The following is a 16,496-nucleotide window of genomic DNA, read 5'->3' on the forward strand; positions in this document are numbered from 1 at the left end:
ATAATTATTTGAAATATATGATCTAAAGTATATTGTGGGACTTGTTCTCAATTTATGATGTAGTATTAGCTATTTTTTTATTTTTCTCATTACTTGACATTGGATTTGAAAAGTCCATACCTGATGTAAGGCTGTGAGCCAAATACAGTATCCTCAACAGGTATTGAAATTAACTTTTCTAAATTGATTTAATTTGCTGTGCAATTTTTAAACCAAACTCAAGTCAATAAAGTATTACAGGTATTCCTCACTATTCAGATGGGTTAGATTCCTTGAAAACCATTTGTTAAGTGAATACAAACTTCCCAAATCCAAATTGCTTGGGACCAACAAGCCCTGTTTGAATTCTGGAAAATCCCAATTTTGGATACCAAAACAACATGGTCTTTTAATACACAGTTTAAGTGTAATAACTATATGCAAATTGCTCAAAATCATATTATTTTCTTAATTCCTTATATCTGTGGAAAGTAGAAGTCATTAGCAATACAGAACAGTAACACGTGGCGGGATTTTTCCATTCAAATTTTGGATACTAACGGATTCTGGAGGATTGGATTTTGGAAATTTGACTGTATTCACGTAACGAATAACATTACATGAGAAAAAAACAATAATATACAGTACCTACAAAAAAAATTAAATCAGTTCACAAACAACAAAAACCTACCTAACTACTGTAATTTAGTACCTCTACTACTTTATGTTAATTCCTAAATTAAATCAAACATACTGTATAATTGTTACATTACCTTATTGGATGGGTGTCAGGGCTCACCACAGGGAGAGAGGAGGGTGCGCTCATTTGAATTTGAATTAATTTGAATTTTTGATCAGACCATCTTTGGATAAGCGAGGATCACTTCCAGGTGAAAAAGACGTGTAAGAATACAATTTTCAGATAAACAAATTTTTGGATATTGAATATTCAGATAAAAAGGGATACCTGTAGTGTATCTGCAAAATATTTAATTTTCCTCATTACTTGACATTGAATTTGAAAAGTTCACACCTAATGTAAGGTTGTGGGCCAAATATCTTGAATAAGTATTACAGTTACTATATTTTACCACATATAAGACTCACTTTTTGCTATGAAATTGGCTCAATAATCACCTTTCATCCTACTGTAAAACTGTACAAACATAATTCCCATGAAAATCTGTAAGGCTGTGTGTTTACATATTTTGAGATATCCTTGCATAATTATAACAACTATGTAATACCCTGAGAATTAAAATTCTTATTGAAGTGAAATAAAAACACTGACTAAAGCTAATTATGTAATGCTGTCAAGATTATTTTAGGGGCAGTCAAATATCAAGAAATTCTTCAAGAACCCACTAAATGCTCCAACCACTAGGAGCTTCAACCTGACTCTCCTAACAATAAAAAATAATGGTCTCCAGTAGTGTCTTGATGGCCAATATATAATTAGATACTTGTATATTACGGAGTGGGTAATTACAATGAACTAATACACCAATCACTCATAAACTACTTGGCCCCAAGATATAAATTCAAATTAATTACTCCTTAGTTTTGTAGAGTAAAACATTTCCTCTGTTACTACTGTCCAGTATTTGTTACTTCAAGACTTGTGGTAATTTCAGTTTATTCAACAATCTGTAGCTTCAACCAAAATTCAGTACATTGTAAACCTATGAATTATCCGCTCTGTATCTGTATTTTTCTGGCTAAATAAACTGTTACAATTCAATTCAATTCAATACATTATCATAAGTAAAAAAGTAACATGTAGTACCAAAAGAAATCTTAGGTGAGCTTACTGCACCTTGTAACACTAGCCAGAAAAATTGAACAATTTAAATAGCATTATGAGCATCTCCCTTAGAAATCAGTATCCAGCTTCTCATAACCAAAAAAAAAAAAAAAAACCAGTACATCAAAGCCCCAGCATTAACAAGGGATACCTGGTAGGTTCCTGGGATGCTTGCGAATGTAAGATTTTGCAAATAACATTCTTAAATACACAACCTTTAATATCATACCTTAAATTAGGGATTGAAGGCAAAAAAATCATAAATTGATGAAAAAAAATTTACTTAAACCCTCAAAATATTATAGAGGTATGTACAGTTCCTTTATACAAATGTATTGTGTTAATAAAAAGGAAATAATGAGAAAGGAAGTGAATGTGGCACAGGTATGATGTTAGGGAAGTCAACTGGATCACAGTAATGGAGACTCGTTGCCCCACATGGTTCATATCACTACCATTGTGCCATCAACACACACACGAATGCACGCCTCACACGCAACACTGTGAATGAAACGTGCATATGAATATATTGGGTTTTCCTTTCACAAACTTATGACTGGGAAGAATATATAATCTATCCCAGTCATAAGTGCATTATCAACATTATGGGAGCAAAATAATTAGCAGTGTTACTTATGTATATAAAGTGTACTTTTCTTACCTCATAATGAGATGCTGTAGAAGCTTCAGTAATGATACTGAAGATATTACTGCTCCTCCTTTAAGACCTCTGGACCGGGATCATCCAGAATGTCTGATGAAGGACTGGCAGGTGAGTATACCATATCAGTGGAATGAAGGGAGAGGCAGGTCATAAGCGTGGGAGAGGTAATTTAGATGATGCCCGGGCTGGTTGACGAGGAGAGGGACGGGAGTGGAGGGAGGGGCTGGATCTTGGTGTTAAAAGCTTGTGACTGGCAATTGTCTGGCTTTCTTTTTTAGTTCTTTATAGTCATCACTTACTTCACTCTCTTTGCACCAGACACACTACCACCAGTTAACCCTCTGATACTATTGGCCATAGTCTAAAATCTCCCCTCTTCACAGTCTTTTGAAGCAGGTTGTGTAGGTAACAGGAACTGTTTTTTCCATTTTAATAAACATTGGGTAGAGCGATCCAGACCCAAATTACAGCCTTAGAGATGCATCTGCCAGCCCATAACAAAGTAATAATTAAAGTTATAATTGCTCAGGAGGAAAGAGGAGTAAGAATTCATGCAGTCTGGCTACAGCAGAGACAACTCAGATAAGACTGGAAGGAGAACACAGCAACGTGGGAAGCAGCAGGACACCGTGACGTCACATCATGACAAACACCCGCAGTTTTTAAAATAACCACCACACCTTTTTATGTTACTTTAATAGATTTAAACCTCTGAGGCTTATTCACGGAAAGTACAACTCGCAAAAGTTTAATTCACGTATGCTGAGGTTCTGGTGTAATACAGTAATAACCTTTAGACTTTAATTGATGCAAGAAAGAGTAAACATGACGAGTGAGCTTCCAAGAAACACTAACATAAAAATTATTAAGCATTCACCAGAAGCCATTTGGACTGGAAGCAAACTTTCAAACTGAAAAGGATATTACAGCAAAAATAAATTTATAACAATAAATCAGTCAAATGTGAAGATACAGTGGCTGAATACTGTCCACGGGTTTCATTAATGTGATTATCATGTACAGCATCTGAATTAATAATTACTGTATCCAAAATAAACAAATCCACAATTCCTTATGAAAGAAAACTAAAGAATTGTCTTTCTTTTAGAGAAGATTCATGAGTAAATTACATCAACAGCTGAAATGAATGTTTCAAAATGTAACATTATGGAGAAATTATAACACCTGTGCATTAATCTATCCTAACCTGTACATTAAACTTAAATCTGCCTTTGTACTGGTATTCCAAAATCGTTTCTGGATGAACACCTTTGCATTTCTAATCAAACCCATTACAAAAACTAAAGTTACAGTACTGTATCTCTTTTTGCAAAATGTACCGGTACTCCACTGTGAGTAATTAATAAAAATATCTGCATTTCTTCCAGTAACACAACACAAAACAACTCAACACACACTGTACACCTTCCATATACTAGACAGCAATTAGGTAATACTGAATTAACAATATCATACCACACAACACAGTATTTTATCATCTATCTCCCGACAAGAAGTCCTGGGTATATTTCTTATCTCCAATGAACATGGCTAACTTGAGAATGGCATCTACGGTTGGTTCGTAAAGCAGCTCGTCATCGCAGTCGTGAATCTCAGCTTGAACTGTAAAAACAAGTGAAAACAGCAATAAGAAACAAATCATTCTTAGTACAATACAAGCTTTTCCTATTAAACTGACCCCAACCCAAAGTGATGATTCACCTGACATCTACGCCTCTTGAAACAACCTAAACAAAACAATAATAATTAGACTTTAGTTCATTACTATACACATCTACATTCCTTTCATCTTCAAGTTACTGTTATTTGTGGGATGTGGGATTTTTTCAAGGTTTGAGAGAGTTGTCTCGTTACCCGGAAATCTCTCATCTCCGGAAAAACTCTGCATTAAATGTTCCAGCTAACAGAGATATCACTGTATTGCAACCTGAAATCGTGTGAATAAATATATACCGGGTACCTAACAATAAATGAAGTTATACATGACATTGGTTTTTCTACTTTATTTTCGAATACAAGGCTATCACTAGCTCATAAAACAAGCAGAATTAAATATATTAATGAGAACTCCTACAAAATTTAATGCACTATGAATAGTTATGTTGATGTGAATAACAGCCCCCTTTCAATGTCAATGACCCTGAATGTCCAGGTTGTTTGCTCAGCTAAGAGACCTCCTCCCCCCCCCCCAGCTTATAGACTTTGCCTCCCACATCCACATCTGTCTGTGTTTACATAACTGTTTGCGATGCATCAGATGTATCTGTCTCAGAGGGCAGAGTTGGGGGTGACTGAGTTGAAGGGGTTTAGGGAGGTATGCATCTCCCCAGGCTGACTTGGCTTTGACCACTGCCTGCCTGTTGGCTGCAGTGCAACACAAAGTAGGAGGATTTATGCAGTGTTGGCCTGCAAGGGGGTGAGTTTTGCACTGTTTCAATTCAATTCAAAGAACTACTGGCTTACAGGATGTAATATACCCCCATACATGAGGGGGGGGGGACCTGAATGCATGCCAATTCGCACTTATGTGGGGAATCCCAGAAACTTAACCCTCATGTACTCTGAGACCCTACTGTATTGTGCTTCAACAACTAAGTTCTTTAAGTGCATAACAAGGTTAGTAATTACACACACACACACACTAATTCATAATTATTAAAAACTATGGGAGATAGAACAGTTATACACATAAACATATTTAGGCTAAAGATTATCTTAATAAACTTTGGTTAAGATAGACTTCAATCCTCTTGTTCGTATCAAACTCATTTTGTAGATAAAACATTTGGTCAATGACATCTCTCTCTCACAGCTCCCCAATACCACCACTTCTTAACAAATACAGCTGCTGCTGGAATAGTTATGCTTTAATAAAAAATTTTATAGTAAACATTATTTTTCTTGTGTACAGTTTTCTTTAACATAAGAACATAAGAACATAAGAAAGTGGGATACTGCAGGAGGCCGACTGGCCCATACAGGGCAGATCCCTTTCACACCCATCCCAGCACTTCCATGTGCCTATCCAACTTCGTCTTGAAGCTCCCTAGCGTCCCCGATCCTACTATAGCACTCGGTAGCCTATTCCACATATCCACAACTCTATTACCAAACCAGTGCTTGCCTGTATCCTTTCTGAATCGGAATTTATCTAATTTAAAGCCATTTGTTCTAGTTATTTCGTTATTACTGAGCTTCAGAACATCTTCCATTTTACCCTTGTTAATCCCACTTACCCACTTGTACACCTCTATCATATCTCCCCTAACTCTACGCCTCTCTAATGAATGTAACTAAACACCTGGTAGTAATTAGTGTCGATATAGAAGTTTGTGGGTTACAGGTGAGGTGTGTACATGTGTGTTCATTAAGGTGTATAGGAACATGACAAGATGATCAATAAGTTCATATAATTTTGAGTGTTAATACCCATTCCCTAGTCACCTTACCTAGTTGTTATCATTCCCTCTCAGATACCACAAGCAAGAAAACTATTAATAGATCAGTTTAAAGTTTTATTTATATGTGTATATAATACAAGAACCAAGTGATATTTAAAGAGATAATAACTGGACAGTAGCATGTGTCTTGAGGAGGGTGCAAGCAGACATGGGAGCTAGTTTTTCATTTAAAATTTTGCTTGTTAAATTTAATATAAGTTTGTTAATTTAATTTTCCTATTACAAAACACTAATATAATTAAACGAAATTCTCATTAATTGGTGACTCATTAAGTGAGACTTTACTGTACCCATTTCTAGCCAGGTAGACTGGGATGGCCCCGAATGCAAATCATTGGCCCCCATAACAGGTGCCAAGTGCTGTACCCACTCAGCTGCCACACCCCAGACAACAAAGGAGTACAATATCTATTAATTAATCCTTTGGGAACACAGCACCATAAAATCCAAGGTATAACTTACCTAGAATATAATCCACAGTGTCTGAGAATAGAGAAGGTTTATGCGAGGGAATTAGATGTTCCCGCACGATGCAATGGAGATGAACCAGGGTCTCTAATAAGTCATGAGTATGTGCAGGCTGCAGGGCTGGAGAAAAACGACACACAATGTCTCTTCCACTAATCCCCGGCCGTTCCATGATGAGGCTGAGGACAGCACCCAAAAGGCGATCCAGAACACGCCTGTTAAGAGTGCCATTGAGACGAACCCACGGTCGTACTGCCACACTGATCTCCTCATAGTCCGTACTAGAGCAGGAAATAAAGATTTGATTATGGTAATGTCCCACACAGACCCCAAGTATAACATTTGTGTCTCTACATCAAATGAAAGACAAACATACAAAACAATCTTTATCTCCAGTATCTTCTCCATACAGTAGCTCTATTGTTCTATGTTGTATAAGAAGAAGAATCTACAGGATGGAGAGAAGGTCTGGGCACCTGTGTGGGGACCCAGCCTAGTGGTGTTTCCCCAGCAACATTCCTAACATATAATGATCACATGTAGTCTCAGTCAGGTCAACTGAGGTTAACTTAGTCATATCCTAAAGGCAGTTATATAGTGTGCATTGTTTGATCGTTAAGTGTGAGCATAACACCGGAGCCAAGCTTTTCTGGTATGTGTACAGAGGCATATATGAGAGCCTCTGTGGGTTAGGTATATTATGAGGAGTGGGTGTCCAGGGAGCAAGAGATATCCAGAGGCTGTTCCACCAATTACAGCCAAACATTAGTTCTCTAAGAGGGCTGAAGTGAGGATACCATGGGAGTATGTTGTTTTATTTCCCTTAATTTTAGAATAACTCCCTACCTACCTTAGGGTGGTGATGAATGTTATATGATTACGAGTCAACATATTCTTGTAAGTAACATCAATAACCTTAACCTATTCTCTCCTCTTCTGCAATTAATTATAGTGATTACATGTGTGACACACCTGGTGGCAGCATATGGACACACTTCCACCCATCACCCACAAGAGGTTCTTTAGTCCTCCACTTGGAATAATATCCGAGTTCCTTTATGCTTACAAGTAACCTGGAGATTGATCTAAATACCAAACTATGGTTAAAGATCACAACAATAATACTAAAAATAATCAACACATTAAGGAAAATATATTCACAGTACATAATAAGGATAGACAAATGTAAAAACCTAACCTAACCTAACCTAACCTAACCTAACCTAACCTAACCTAACCTAACCTAACCTAACCTAACCTAACCTACCCTACCCTACCCTACCCTACCCTACCCTACCCTACCCTACCCTACCCTACCCTACCCTACCCTACCCTACCCTACCCTAACCTAATTCAAGACCTATTACTGACTAGGAGGGTTTCCTGTTAGTAATGCCAGTTGGCCATCTTTTTATCTGCTACTAGTCAACTATTTATTTCTATCCAATAAAAATACATTATAACGAGTAATAGCGTCTTACTCTCCTCTCAGCTTGTGCCAAATTCATGCGTTGGTTTCTGCGCAATAATCAATAATGGAAAATTGAGGAGACAGACAGACATATACACATATAGGCAGACAGACACAAACAGGCAGACACACAGATACACACAAATAGACAGAAAGATAGACAGATACTTGTACATACACAAATAGGCAAACAGAAAGTCAGTTACACAAATAGGCAGACAGAAAGACAGATACATACACAAACAGACAGACAAAAGATGACCTTACAGCTTCAACATAATCACCAAGAGGGGACTAACATTGCCGACAGACTACCGACATAACGTTGGAACCATAATCCTTACACATTCTGATGGTGTTTGATAGTCTTCTCCATCTTCTTGGACACCTCTTCGTCACGCCTGTACTTCCTCTTACGCATGGCCATGAAGGAGTGAATGTGGCGTATAGAGTTCCCCTCGTCTATCTGTCCTCCTCCTCCTCCTGAGATATTGGAATATTAGACAAGGAAGATAAGATAGTGATTATTATTATTATTTTTTTTAATATGCGGTAAGACGGTTTAGTACAGAGGTGAGAAAATATCATGTGGAAGGCAAATTACTGTACTAAATTTAGATGAACTTAAATCCACTTGATTTACAAAGGTCTTTTCAGGAATGCAACAGTTTTTATAAATTGAAGGATAATCTGGATGTGAACATAAATGAGAGCCAAGTATGTGAGTGTATAAAGAGCAGACCAACAGCTACACAGAACATTATGGTTAGGAGTAAGATGCACGACAAACATGGAAAGAGTTAGAAGGATTAAGAAGAAGGAAGGAGGAGATACACATGGAAAAAGACAGAGGAAGGAGGAGGAAGATTAAGGAGGAGGAAGGGGAAGATACACATGAAGAAAGGTGGACGGAGGAGGAAATACAATGAACAAAAGGAAGAAGATATAGAAAATATTGCAACAAAAGAGGCCGAACATGGCTAATGGTCCACACCCTCACCCTCTTTGGTCTTATAGCTCTTTAAGGAAATCCTGCGCGAACGTCTCGAGGCCGGGAGAAAAATATCATTACCGTCCATTAACTGCGAAGAGCTAGAGGCTTCAAGAGGGTCATCTACAGTTTTATTAGTAGTGTCTGAAGTACTGATGCTTGGGGTGGGATGATCGGTTTTCATGACAGACTCATCCATGGCAGCAGTTTTGTGGACACCATCGGATGAGATGGTTGTGTCAGCGTTGTCATCCAGGGAGGTGCTAGTGACTGTGGGTAAAGAACTGGCTTCACCTTTCACAGCTGAAAGAAATAAAAATAATTAATCTTTGACAAATACAAATAACTAGCAAGCCTACAGCCCCAGGTTGCCCACAGAACCACAGGCATGAGTTGTGGATCAAATCTTTGACATTATTCCCCCTACAAAGTCACTTAGTCCTTTTTTATATGTTCTTTGTTTATTTTTTTCTCAGTGATTTATATTTCCATTTTATATTTACATTTTTCCTTTACAAGTGTCTTGCTGTCTTCCACTAGCTGTTTCCTTCTGTTCTCTCATTAGTTCCACTCTCTTTTGTCTAATGGTTCAATTTCTCACATAAGATTAGTACTGTACATTATAACTCAGTGGATAAAAACTATAATAATTAGCATGGGTTTAATATAGAGCTGTCTCACCTTGTTCTGCTAAGTCATGGGTTTATTACGAACTGTCTCACCTTGTTCTGCTAAGTCATGGGTTTAATAAAGAAATGATTCACCTTGTTCAGCTAAGTCATGGGTTTCTGCAACATTGACTTCAGGGAGATCCGACGACGCTTCATCGGCAGGCAGGGTGGAGGACGTCTGCTCAGGATTTGACTGGTCAGGATGGAGGTGAGGGCTGGTTGTTTCCCTGTCAGCTGTGCCACCTTCCTGCTACAGGGAAAGACCAATATATTCATAAGAGTAAAACACATACGGGAAAAAAGATACCGTATATAGTTTTTAAATCATGACACCTTTTACATTACGTGCTGGTAGCTCTTGCAAGGTCTACCACAACCCCCACCTTTCTTTAACTGGATATTATTAGATGATTGTAATATAAAGTAGAACATCTCCTGAAAGTATTCCTGTCAGCACATACTCCACTATATTCTATAAGTGGTAGAATCATCTTCATTATATAAGTTCCTCCAGGTTTATCTTCCATAAAACGAGTGATCAGTATACTTCTTCCAGTAAAGAGTAATAGAGTACATGATAATACTTAACAAAATCCATTGAAGCATTACCAAACTTGGATCATGACAGCAGAACCAAGAGGAACTGAGACCAAGGAATCACTAGCTTAACCCCTTCACTACAGGGATGCCACTTTTAATATAATATTTGGCCAACACCAGATGATTTTATTCAGCTCAGAAGGGAACCCATACAAAAGGGGTTTAATGTATCTGAACTCTGATTACAAAGAAAACAAAGGAATAACATAACATAATTTTTAAGCCTGAGTATGAATATGACTATCTCAGTGTTGTGATTCTAGAGAGGTCATACACAGCCAGTACCACAAGTGTTTTCATCACATAAATTCAACATGCAATTCAGATTAACCTTCAGGAGTTCAATTGTGGTTCAATAGTGTTTTTGGGAACCAGCGTGTATCAGTGAAGTAGATGAGACCACGAATGATAACTTTTCTTAATTTTAGACTTAATAGGTTACCTGAAGATTAACCTCCCAGTCTCAGGGTATTTAGACTTCAGGCCGGTTAAGCTGGAGGAGTGGGGGAGGAGATGATAATTTAGGTGAGCACTTGGGGGCTAATCTTCAGGTGATCCATGAAGGCAAAAATTCTGAAAGGTTTCGTTCTTGGCCACTGCCTTGGCTATGTGTGTACAGGATACATTCATAGTGTGTGTGTGTGTGGTGTGTGTGTGTGTGTGTGTGTGTGTGTGTGTACAGGATACATTCATAGTGTGTGTAGGTGAGGAATGAATACTCCACTTCTTATATATCTTCAGTCTACTCTCAAGTAACCCTCTGAGGATGCCAGTCTCAGCACACTGCCCCTTACCTCCACAGTATGGCCATCGTCTTCACTAACTTCTGTGGCGTTTTCTTTGTCTTGACTGTTTGTGCCCTTGTCTCCATTCTTCAGGTTCATGCGGTAGACGCCCTGTAGCCGTACACTCTGACGGTGGACTCTACAGGGGGGATAATTCTTATTTATTCAACTATTATAGCACCTGCATCTATTAGTAAGATAATTTATAGGTTGGGACACATTCATCTACGCCTGTACGGTATCTCTACTCACGTACAGTCTCTTTCTACAGTCATACTTCACTTAATACATTCAGAAATGCTTAAGACACTTAGTGAAAAGACCGTGGCAACTATATAAAATAATAACACAATACAGTAAGTAAATAACAAATATACATACAATAAAAGTACAGAAAATAAATAACAAAATATACATACAATAACATATTAAGTCACCGATGAATCTCGTACTTCAGTGATTGCAGTGACTTACCTCGTGATTTTGTTCGTATGGATGAGCCAAGGTTTCGTGTATGGCATGGTGACCCAACGCACCACAGCGACACCCACACGCAGCACCAGTAGTGTCTTCTCCATCATTGCCACCACCCCAGTGATGCTAAAAGGCCGATCCTCAAATATCTCCTAAAAATTTCCAAATAGCAGGTAAATATCAGGGATTATCCATATAAGACTCAGATTTAGATATTCTACTCATGAAGCAGCTGAGTTTTATATCATAATTTACGTTCATCCATTCCATATATCTCTATTTGTTTCATTCTTTGTGTTCATCCATTCCATATATCTCTATTTTTTCATCCTTTGTGTTCATCCGTTCCATATATCTATCCAATTTTATCATTGCATCAACCATTTCTCTTTCTCTCTCTCAACTCTATATTTCTATCTCTTATTCACCTCATTCTTGTTCACTCCCAGTCAGATACACAGATTCAATCCTGTGGCTGAGAAGGGTTAGTGGGTCATTCTCTGAGAGGGTTAACTCACTTAAAAAAAATGCTCAGACAATATTGGTTTTTATTTATTTTTAGCTCTTAAATGAAAGTAATTTGGGATTACCTGAAAATTATACACCCCAGTTTATTAAACACCCTGACACTAACGTTATCTAATTTAATCCCTCCAGATTGCATTAGGGTATTTTAATCATCAAGTGAAATAAGCTGGGGTGCTTAATAATCAGGTGAAATAAGCTGGGGTGCTTAATAATCAGGTGAAATAAGCCGAGGTGCCTAATCTTCAGGCGATGCACAAATTGTCATTTCCTCTCCACAAAAAAATATAGAGTACCGCATATCTCTACCTTCAGATTATTAATAGAAGCACCAATGTCCTTGCAAGAGTTGATGTACTGATAGACTTCCACCACCATGTCAAGCAGTTCCTGACTCTCACCGTCCTCCTCCCACTTCTTCAACACATCTTCCAGCAGACACCAATCCTCCAATGTAACTCTGGTAAAAAGAACAAAGAAAATGGTAAAACCTCTATTCAACCATTTGAGTCCGGAAGGGTTAAATCATAATCATCAAAGGGTAAATCATTGCTGTCAAAGGGTTAAATCATTATCATCAAAGGGTTATATCATTAGACTGAATCGTCAAAGGGTTAAATCATCATCGTCAAAGGGTTAAAGCATCACCATCAAAGGGTTAAATCATTATCAGCAAATGGCTATATAGTATCATTATTATCAAAGGGTTAAATTATCACCGTCAAAGGGTTAATTGACTATATATTATAAATGAAATTTCTAACTGACTATTTGTAAGAGGTTAGTCCATTTTATTAAAGTCCATTGCAGTATATGAAGATTTCACCACACTGCAATTCTCGTTTTCACTACAGTACCAGATTCTGTATAACTGTCTGGAAGAACTGAGGTACAGAAAAAAAGGATCATGTGAAGATTACTGTAGGTACTGTACTCCAGCTCATTTCACCTGATGATTAAACACTACAGCTTTACTTTAAGGGGTTAGGTTAGGGTGCTTGGTCATGTGGTGAAATAAGCTGGGATGCCTAATCTTCACGTGATCCTAAAAGACTTACTTCTTCCTGTGTTCTAAAGCTTCTGCGATGATCTTCTTGGGTAAGGGAAGCAGAAAATTATCAGTTACGTCCGAGTCTTTGGATGCCGCTGCGTCAAATTCATCTTGCATCACCGGAGGCGGCCTCAGACGGCAGGTTATCTCGCAGGCGTTGACCACCAGGTGCTCTTGTGCGTGCTGGATGTTGATCTGGTCCACCTCAGCCAGAGTCAGCTGGTCACGCATCATGTAAAGTCCCAAGCGCGATGCCGAGGACTGACTGCCCCGTCCCTGTAAGTCATATGTGAGGTTAAGCCCTAAGTTTATATTCATGTTACCGAGGCTGGAAAATGTTGTTGTTGTTGTTGTTGTTGATGATGATGATGATGATGATGATGATGATGATGATGATGGTTTGATGGATGATGATAGTTGATGGTTGATGGATGATGATAATGGTTTGATGGATGATGGTAATGATGATGATGATAATGATGATGATTAATGATGACAGGTTAATATGATGATGATGAGGATGATGATTAATGATAATGACAATGATGATGAACCCCACCAGTGGCTAAGTACGAAAAAACTGAAAATATTTCCCTATTAGGTTAAAAATACTACAAAACTTATTAAGATGAAGTGTACATGGACTGTGACTAATTATTTATAAGCAAGAATATCAGTGAATAGAAAGACGTTTATTAAAGTTGGTTAGTCGAGGTAAATTGTACGTGGCGGAAAGAGTTAGAGGAATGACCGTGACTAAATGGATACCTGTGAAAGAGGACGAGGCATGAGGGTTTGAAGAAGAATGGGACAAATGTGATTAATGACCCCATGGAACGTTAGGCTTGATGTACCCATGTGTTCCATCCTGATTTAGTTGGTAATACATTAAGACTAATACATTCTGGGCATTGAAAGTTCCCAGACCCCAAGACAAGTTAATACAAACATTTCTATAAATCTTCCATTTTAGTTGCAACCTGAGAATTTTCTTTCCCAAATGATTACTCATAACTTAAGACTCACTGATGTTTTACCTTTTCACAATACTTCCTCAATCCTCTTGTCATTCCAACATTCACCTAATCAACTTTTTCCTATTAAATCTAAAATTCTTTGATCCTCACTCATAACTATTTTTCACATCCCCTTGTCAGTAGATACTTTTCTATGCCAAATTCTCACCTTCATCTCCCTATCATCATCATTTATTTCAGAGTCAAAAAGTATCAATGGTTAAGTTTACTCTCACCTGAGGGCAGGACACGTCTAGGTCTTCTTCAGTAGAAGAAGCATCACCGGGCTGACAACTATCCTCTGTGTCTTGCGTGTCCTCATTATCTTCCTCCAATGCTGGTTCTTCCAGTGCTTCTTGTTTCATCTTCATCAACTGGCCAGCCTTTTCTGCTGCTGCTCCTGGAGTCGTCTTTTTCACAGGCAAACCTTTTTCTGCAGAGTCCGGCTCAGACTTTACCTGCTCGGCGTCTCTCGTGGATTTACGGCAGGATCTGGTCGGCCGTCTAACATCTTGCGGCGGTGGAGTGGATACCGTTTCCATTTTTTCAGGAGTGTTTTGACCCTGTTTGGATTTTTTCACTTTGTCTTGATCTTTTCCAATTGCTTTCCTCTTTACTGGTTCTTTTGTTTTGCTTTTCCCATCAACTAAAGCCTGGGATTCTTTGAGATCCTTAAGCCTTTCCTTTACTACATGTGTTCCTTTGGTTTTGGCAGTGACATCACCCCCTATTAATGTGTTTGACGAAGATGGCGACGGAGCGTTCACGTAGTCCAGGAAAGGCCCGTCAATATCCTTAATATCTCTACCGGACATCTGGGTGTGGGAGGAGAACCTACGCAGCAGACTCTGCTGGTGGTCCTCCATGATGGGCTGATGCTGGTCCATCATGATGATCTGCTCGGGAATCACAATGTCAAATATGAGGCGTTTAGTGGCCATCAGAGCTACTATGGTGGCACAGTAACCGCCTTCGTGAAGAATCACCACTGGCACCCCATCTTCTCCGACATTTTCGACATATTCTCCTCCTTTGGGGTCACTACGAACAGTGCCGGAAGTCTTTTCTTTAAGCATTATTTGTCGTTTCTTTTCCAGCAACTGCTTCAACATCTGCCATGACTGACTAAATATTTCATACTGATACTGAAAGACAGAACACGGAGATTAACAAATGTGGAAAACAAACAAGCAAAGAATTAATACACAAATACAGGCATAATGAAAATAGGAGACAGTGCATAACAAACAAGTAAAACTAAAGATGAACTCTATCAAACTGAAGGATAGATGTATGACCTTTTAATGTCTTTTATTACCAAATATGATTGCGTAGAATTAAGTTGTGTCAAATAAAATCATGAAAGTAAATTCCTGATATTGCACAAATATTTCTGGTCGCACTCTCATGTTAAATAAGGGAGTCTACTTTATTGTTTTGAGGTGCCCAATGTTGAACAACCAAAATCTACACTACCATCCAGTTGCAAGGTTACAAGGCTCACAAACAAGTACAGTACATCTTCGCTTTGATATTATTTAACACGAGTCTATCAAAGTCAGTGTAGAATTTTACTAGCTTTGTACACTGCTTCATATCATATACAGTTTTGTGACCAACACCTTCACACAAACTCAGCTGATACACTGACACATCCTTTATCTAATATCTGTATAATGGCAAGAGCAACAGGCTACTCCCTCACAACACAACACTAAACAATATCACTTGGAATATTATTGATGCCTTTAAATTGGAAGACAGATAGTTGACAAATGCATGGAGCTTTACTGCCACACCTTCACACAGTGCTAACAGTAAGTGGTGGTGTGGTGTAGGAAATGACAGTGCATGGTAAACAGCTCTGCCCACACTCTCAACCCTGTTACACTCAACATATTCTCTACAGTTTACAGGATAGACTGAACACACTAAATACAATGATAATTATTCATTCAATCATTATAACAGGCTTGAGGATGATTCTATACATAGTAAGATGATTATTATAGATCCGAATACAGTCCAACTTTACATTTAGCAGCTTGATCTAACTGTGTTAATTGTAAGCATAAACTTCAGATAGACTATTAACACATTATAAAGACTTTAAACAGATGAACAAGTCAACAAAGACATTAATCATAATCATGTTCCCAATAATAACCAATTCAATTATAAATGGTTTTGGGTAGTTCACTTACTTTAAAATTAAAGACGTGTAGGTACGTCACCGAGAGCTGGAAAGGTGACGTGGAGAGCGGTAAACAAGTCTGGGCAAACTGAGAACGGTTGTAACATTTCTTGAAGCTGATCATCTGGTCGTGACGCATGCAGGTGAGCACATTGTTGAGCAGGGCCTGCGGGTACTGTTGGTACGCCAGGTACAGCTGGTAAGCGTACGAGTCACGGTCATACTTGGAACACAGTGAACTCTGAAAATATTAAAGTGATGAGTTTGAGTATATTAAAACCTACGTAAACACTGTACAGTGACCCCTCCGTTAACGAACTC

The 16,496-nt window shown here is 38.2% G+C and overlaps 1 protein-coding gene across 4 annotated transcripts in view; it reads right to left on the minus strand.

Moving 5' to 3' along the window:
- Positions 1-2,047: 2,047 nt before the first annotated feature.
- Positions 2,048-16,496, minus strand: part of LOC121853406 (general transcription factor 3C polypeptide 1-like) — a 33,833-nt gene continuing 19,384 nt past the window's right edge. Inside the window, exons 23-35 of one of the 4 annotated variants that reach the window (XM_042347491.1) lie at positions 16,186-16,416; positions 14,218-15,126; positions 12,973-13,241; positions 12,224-12,374; positions 11,390-11,541; positions 10,925-11,054; positions 9,624-9,780; positions 8,868-9,162; positions 8,213-8,353; positions 6,392-6,678; positions 3,924-4,070; positions 2,445-2,537; positions 2,048-2,284 (exon numbers count right to left, since the gene is read on the minus strand). In XM_042347491.1, the coding sequence (XP_042203425.1) occupies positions 3,943-4,070; positions 6,392-6,678; positions 8,213-8,353; positions 8,868-9,162; positions 9,624-9,780; positions 10,925-11,054; positions 11,390-11,541; positions 12,224-12,374; positions 12,973-13,241; positions 14,218-15,126; positions 16,186-16,416 (2,850 nt within the window). In that variant the 3' untranslated portion in view covers positions 2,048-2,284; positions 2,445-2,537; positions 3,924-3,942. Of the gene's footprint in view, positions 2,285-2,444; positions 4,071-6,391; positions 6,679-8,212; positions 8,354-8,867; positions 9,163-9,623; positions 9,781-10,924; positions 11,055-11,389; positions 11,542-12,223; positions 12,375-12,972; positions 13,242-14,217; positions 15,127-16,185; positions 16,417-16,496 lie in introns of all 4 variants that reach the window. The other 3 variants (XM_042347490.1, XM_042347493.1, XM_042347492.1) reach the window with 3 other exon arrangements.

The sequence above is a fragment of the Homarus americanus genome, unplaced genomic scaffold (genome assembly GCF_018991925.1).
Source record: "Homarus americanus isolate GMGI-L3 unplaced genomic scaffold, GMGI_Hamer_2.0 scaffold4896, whole genome shotgun sequence".
NCBI lineage: Eukaryota > Metazoa > Arthropoda > Malacostraca > Decapoda > Nephropidae > Homarus > Homarus americanus.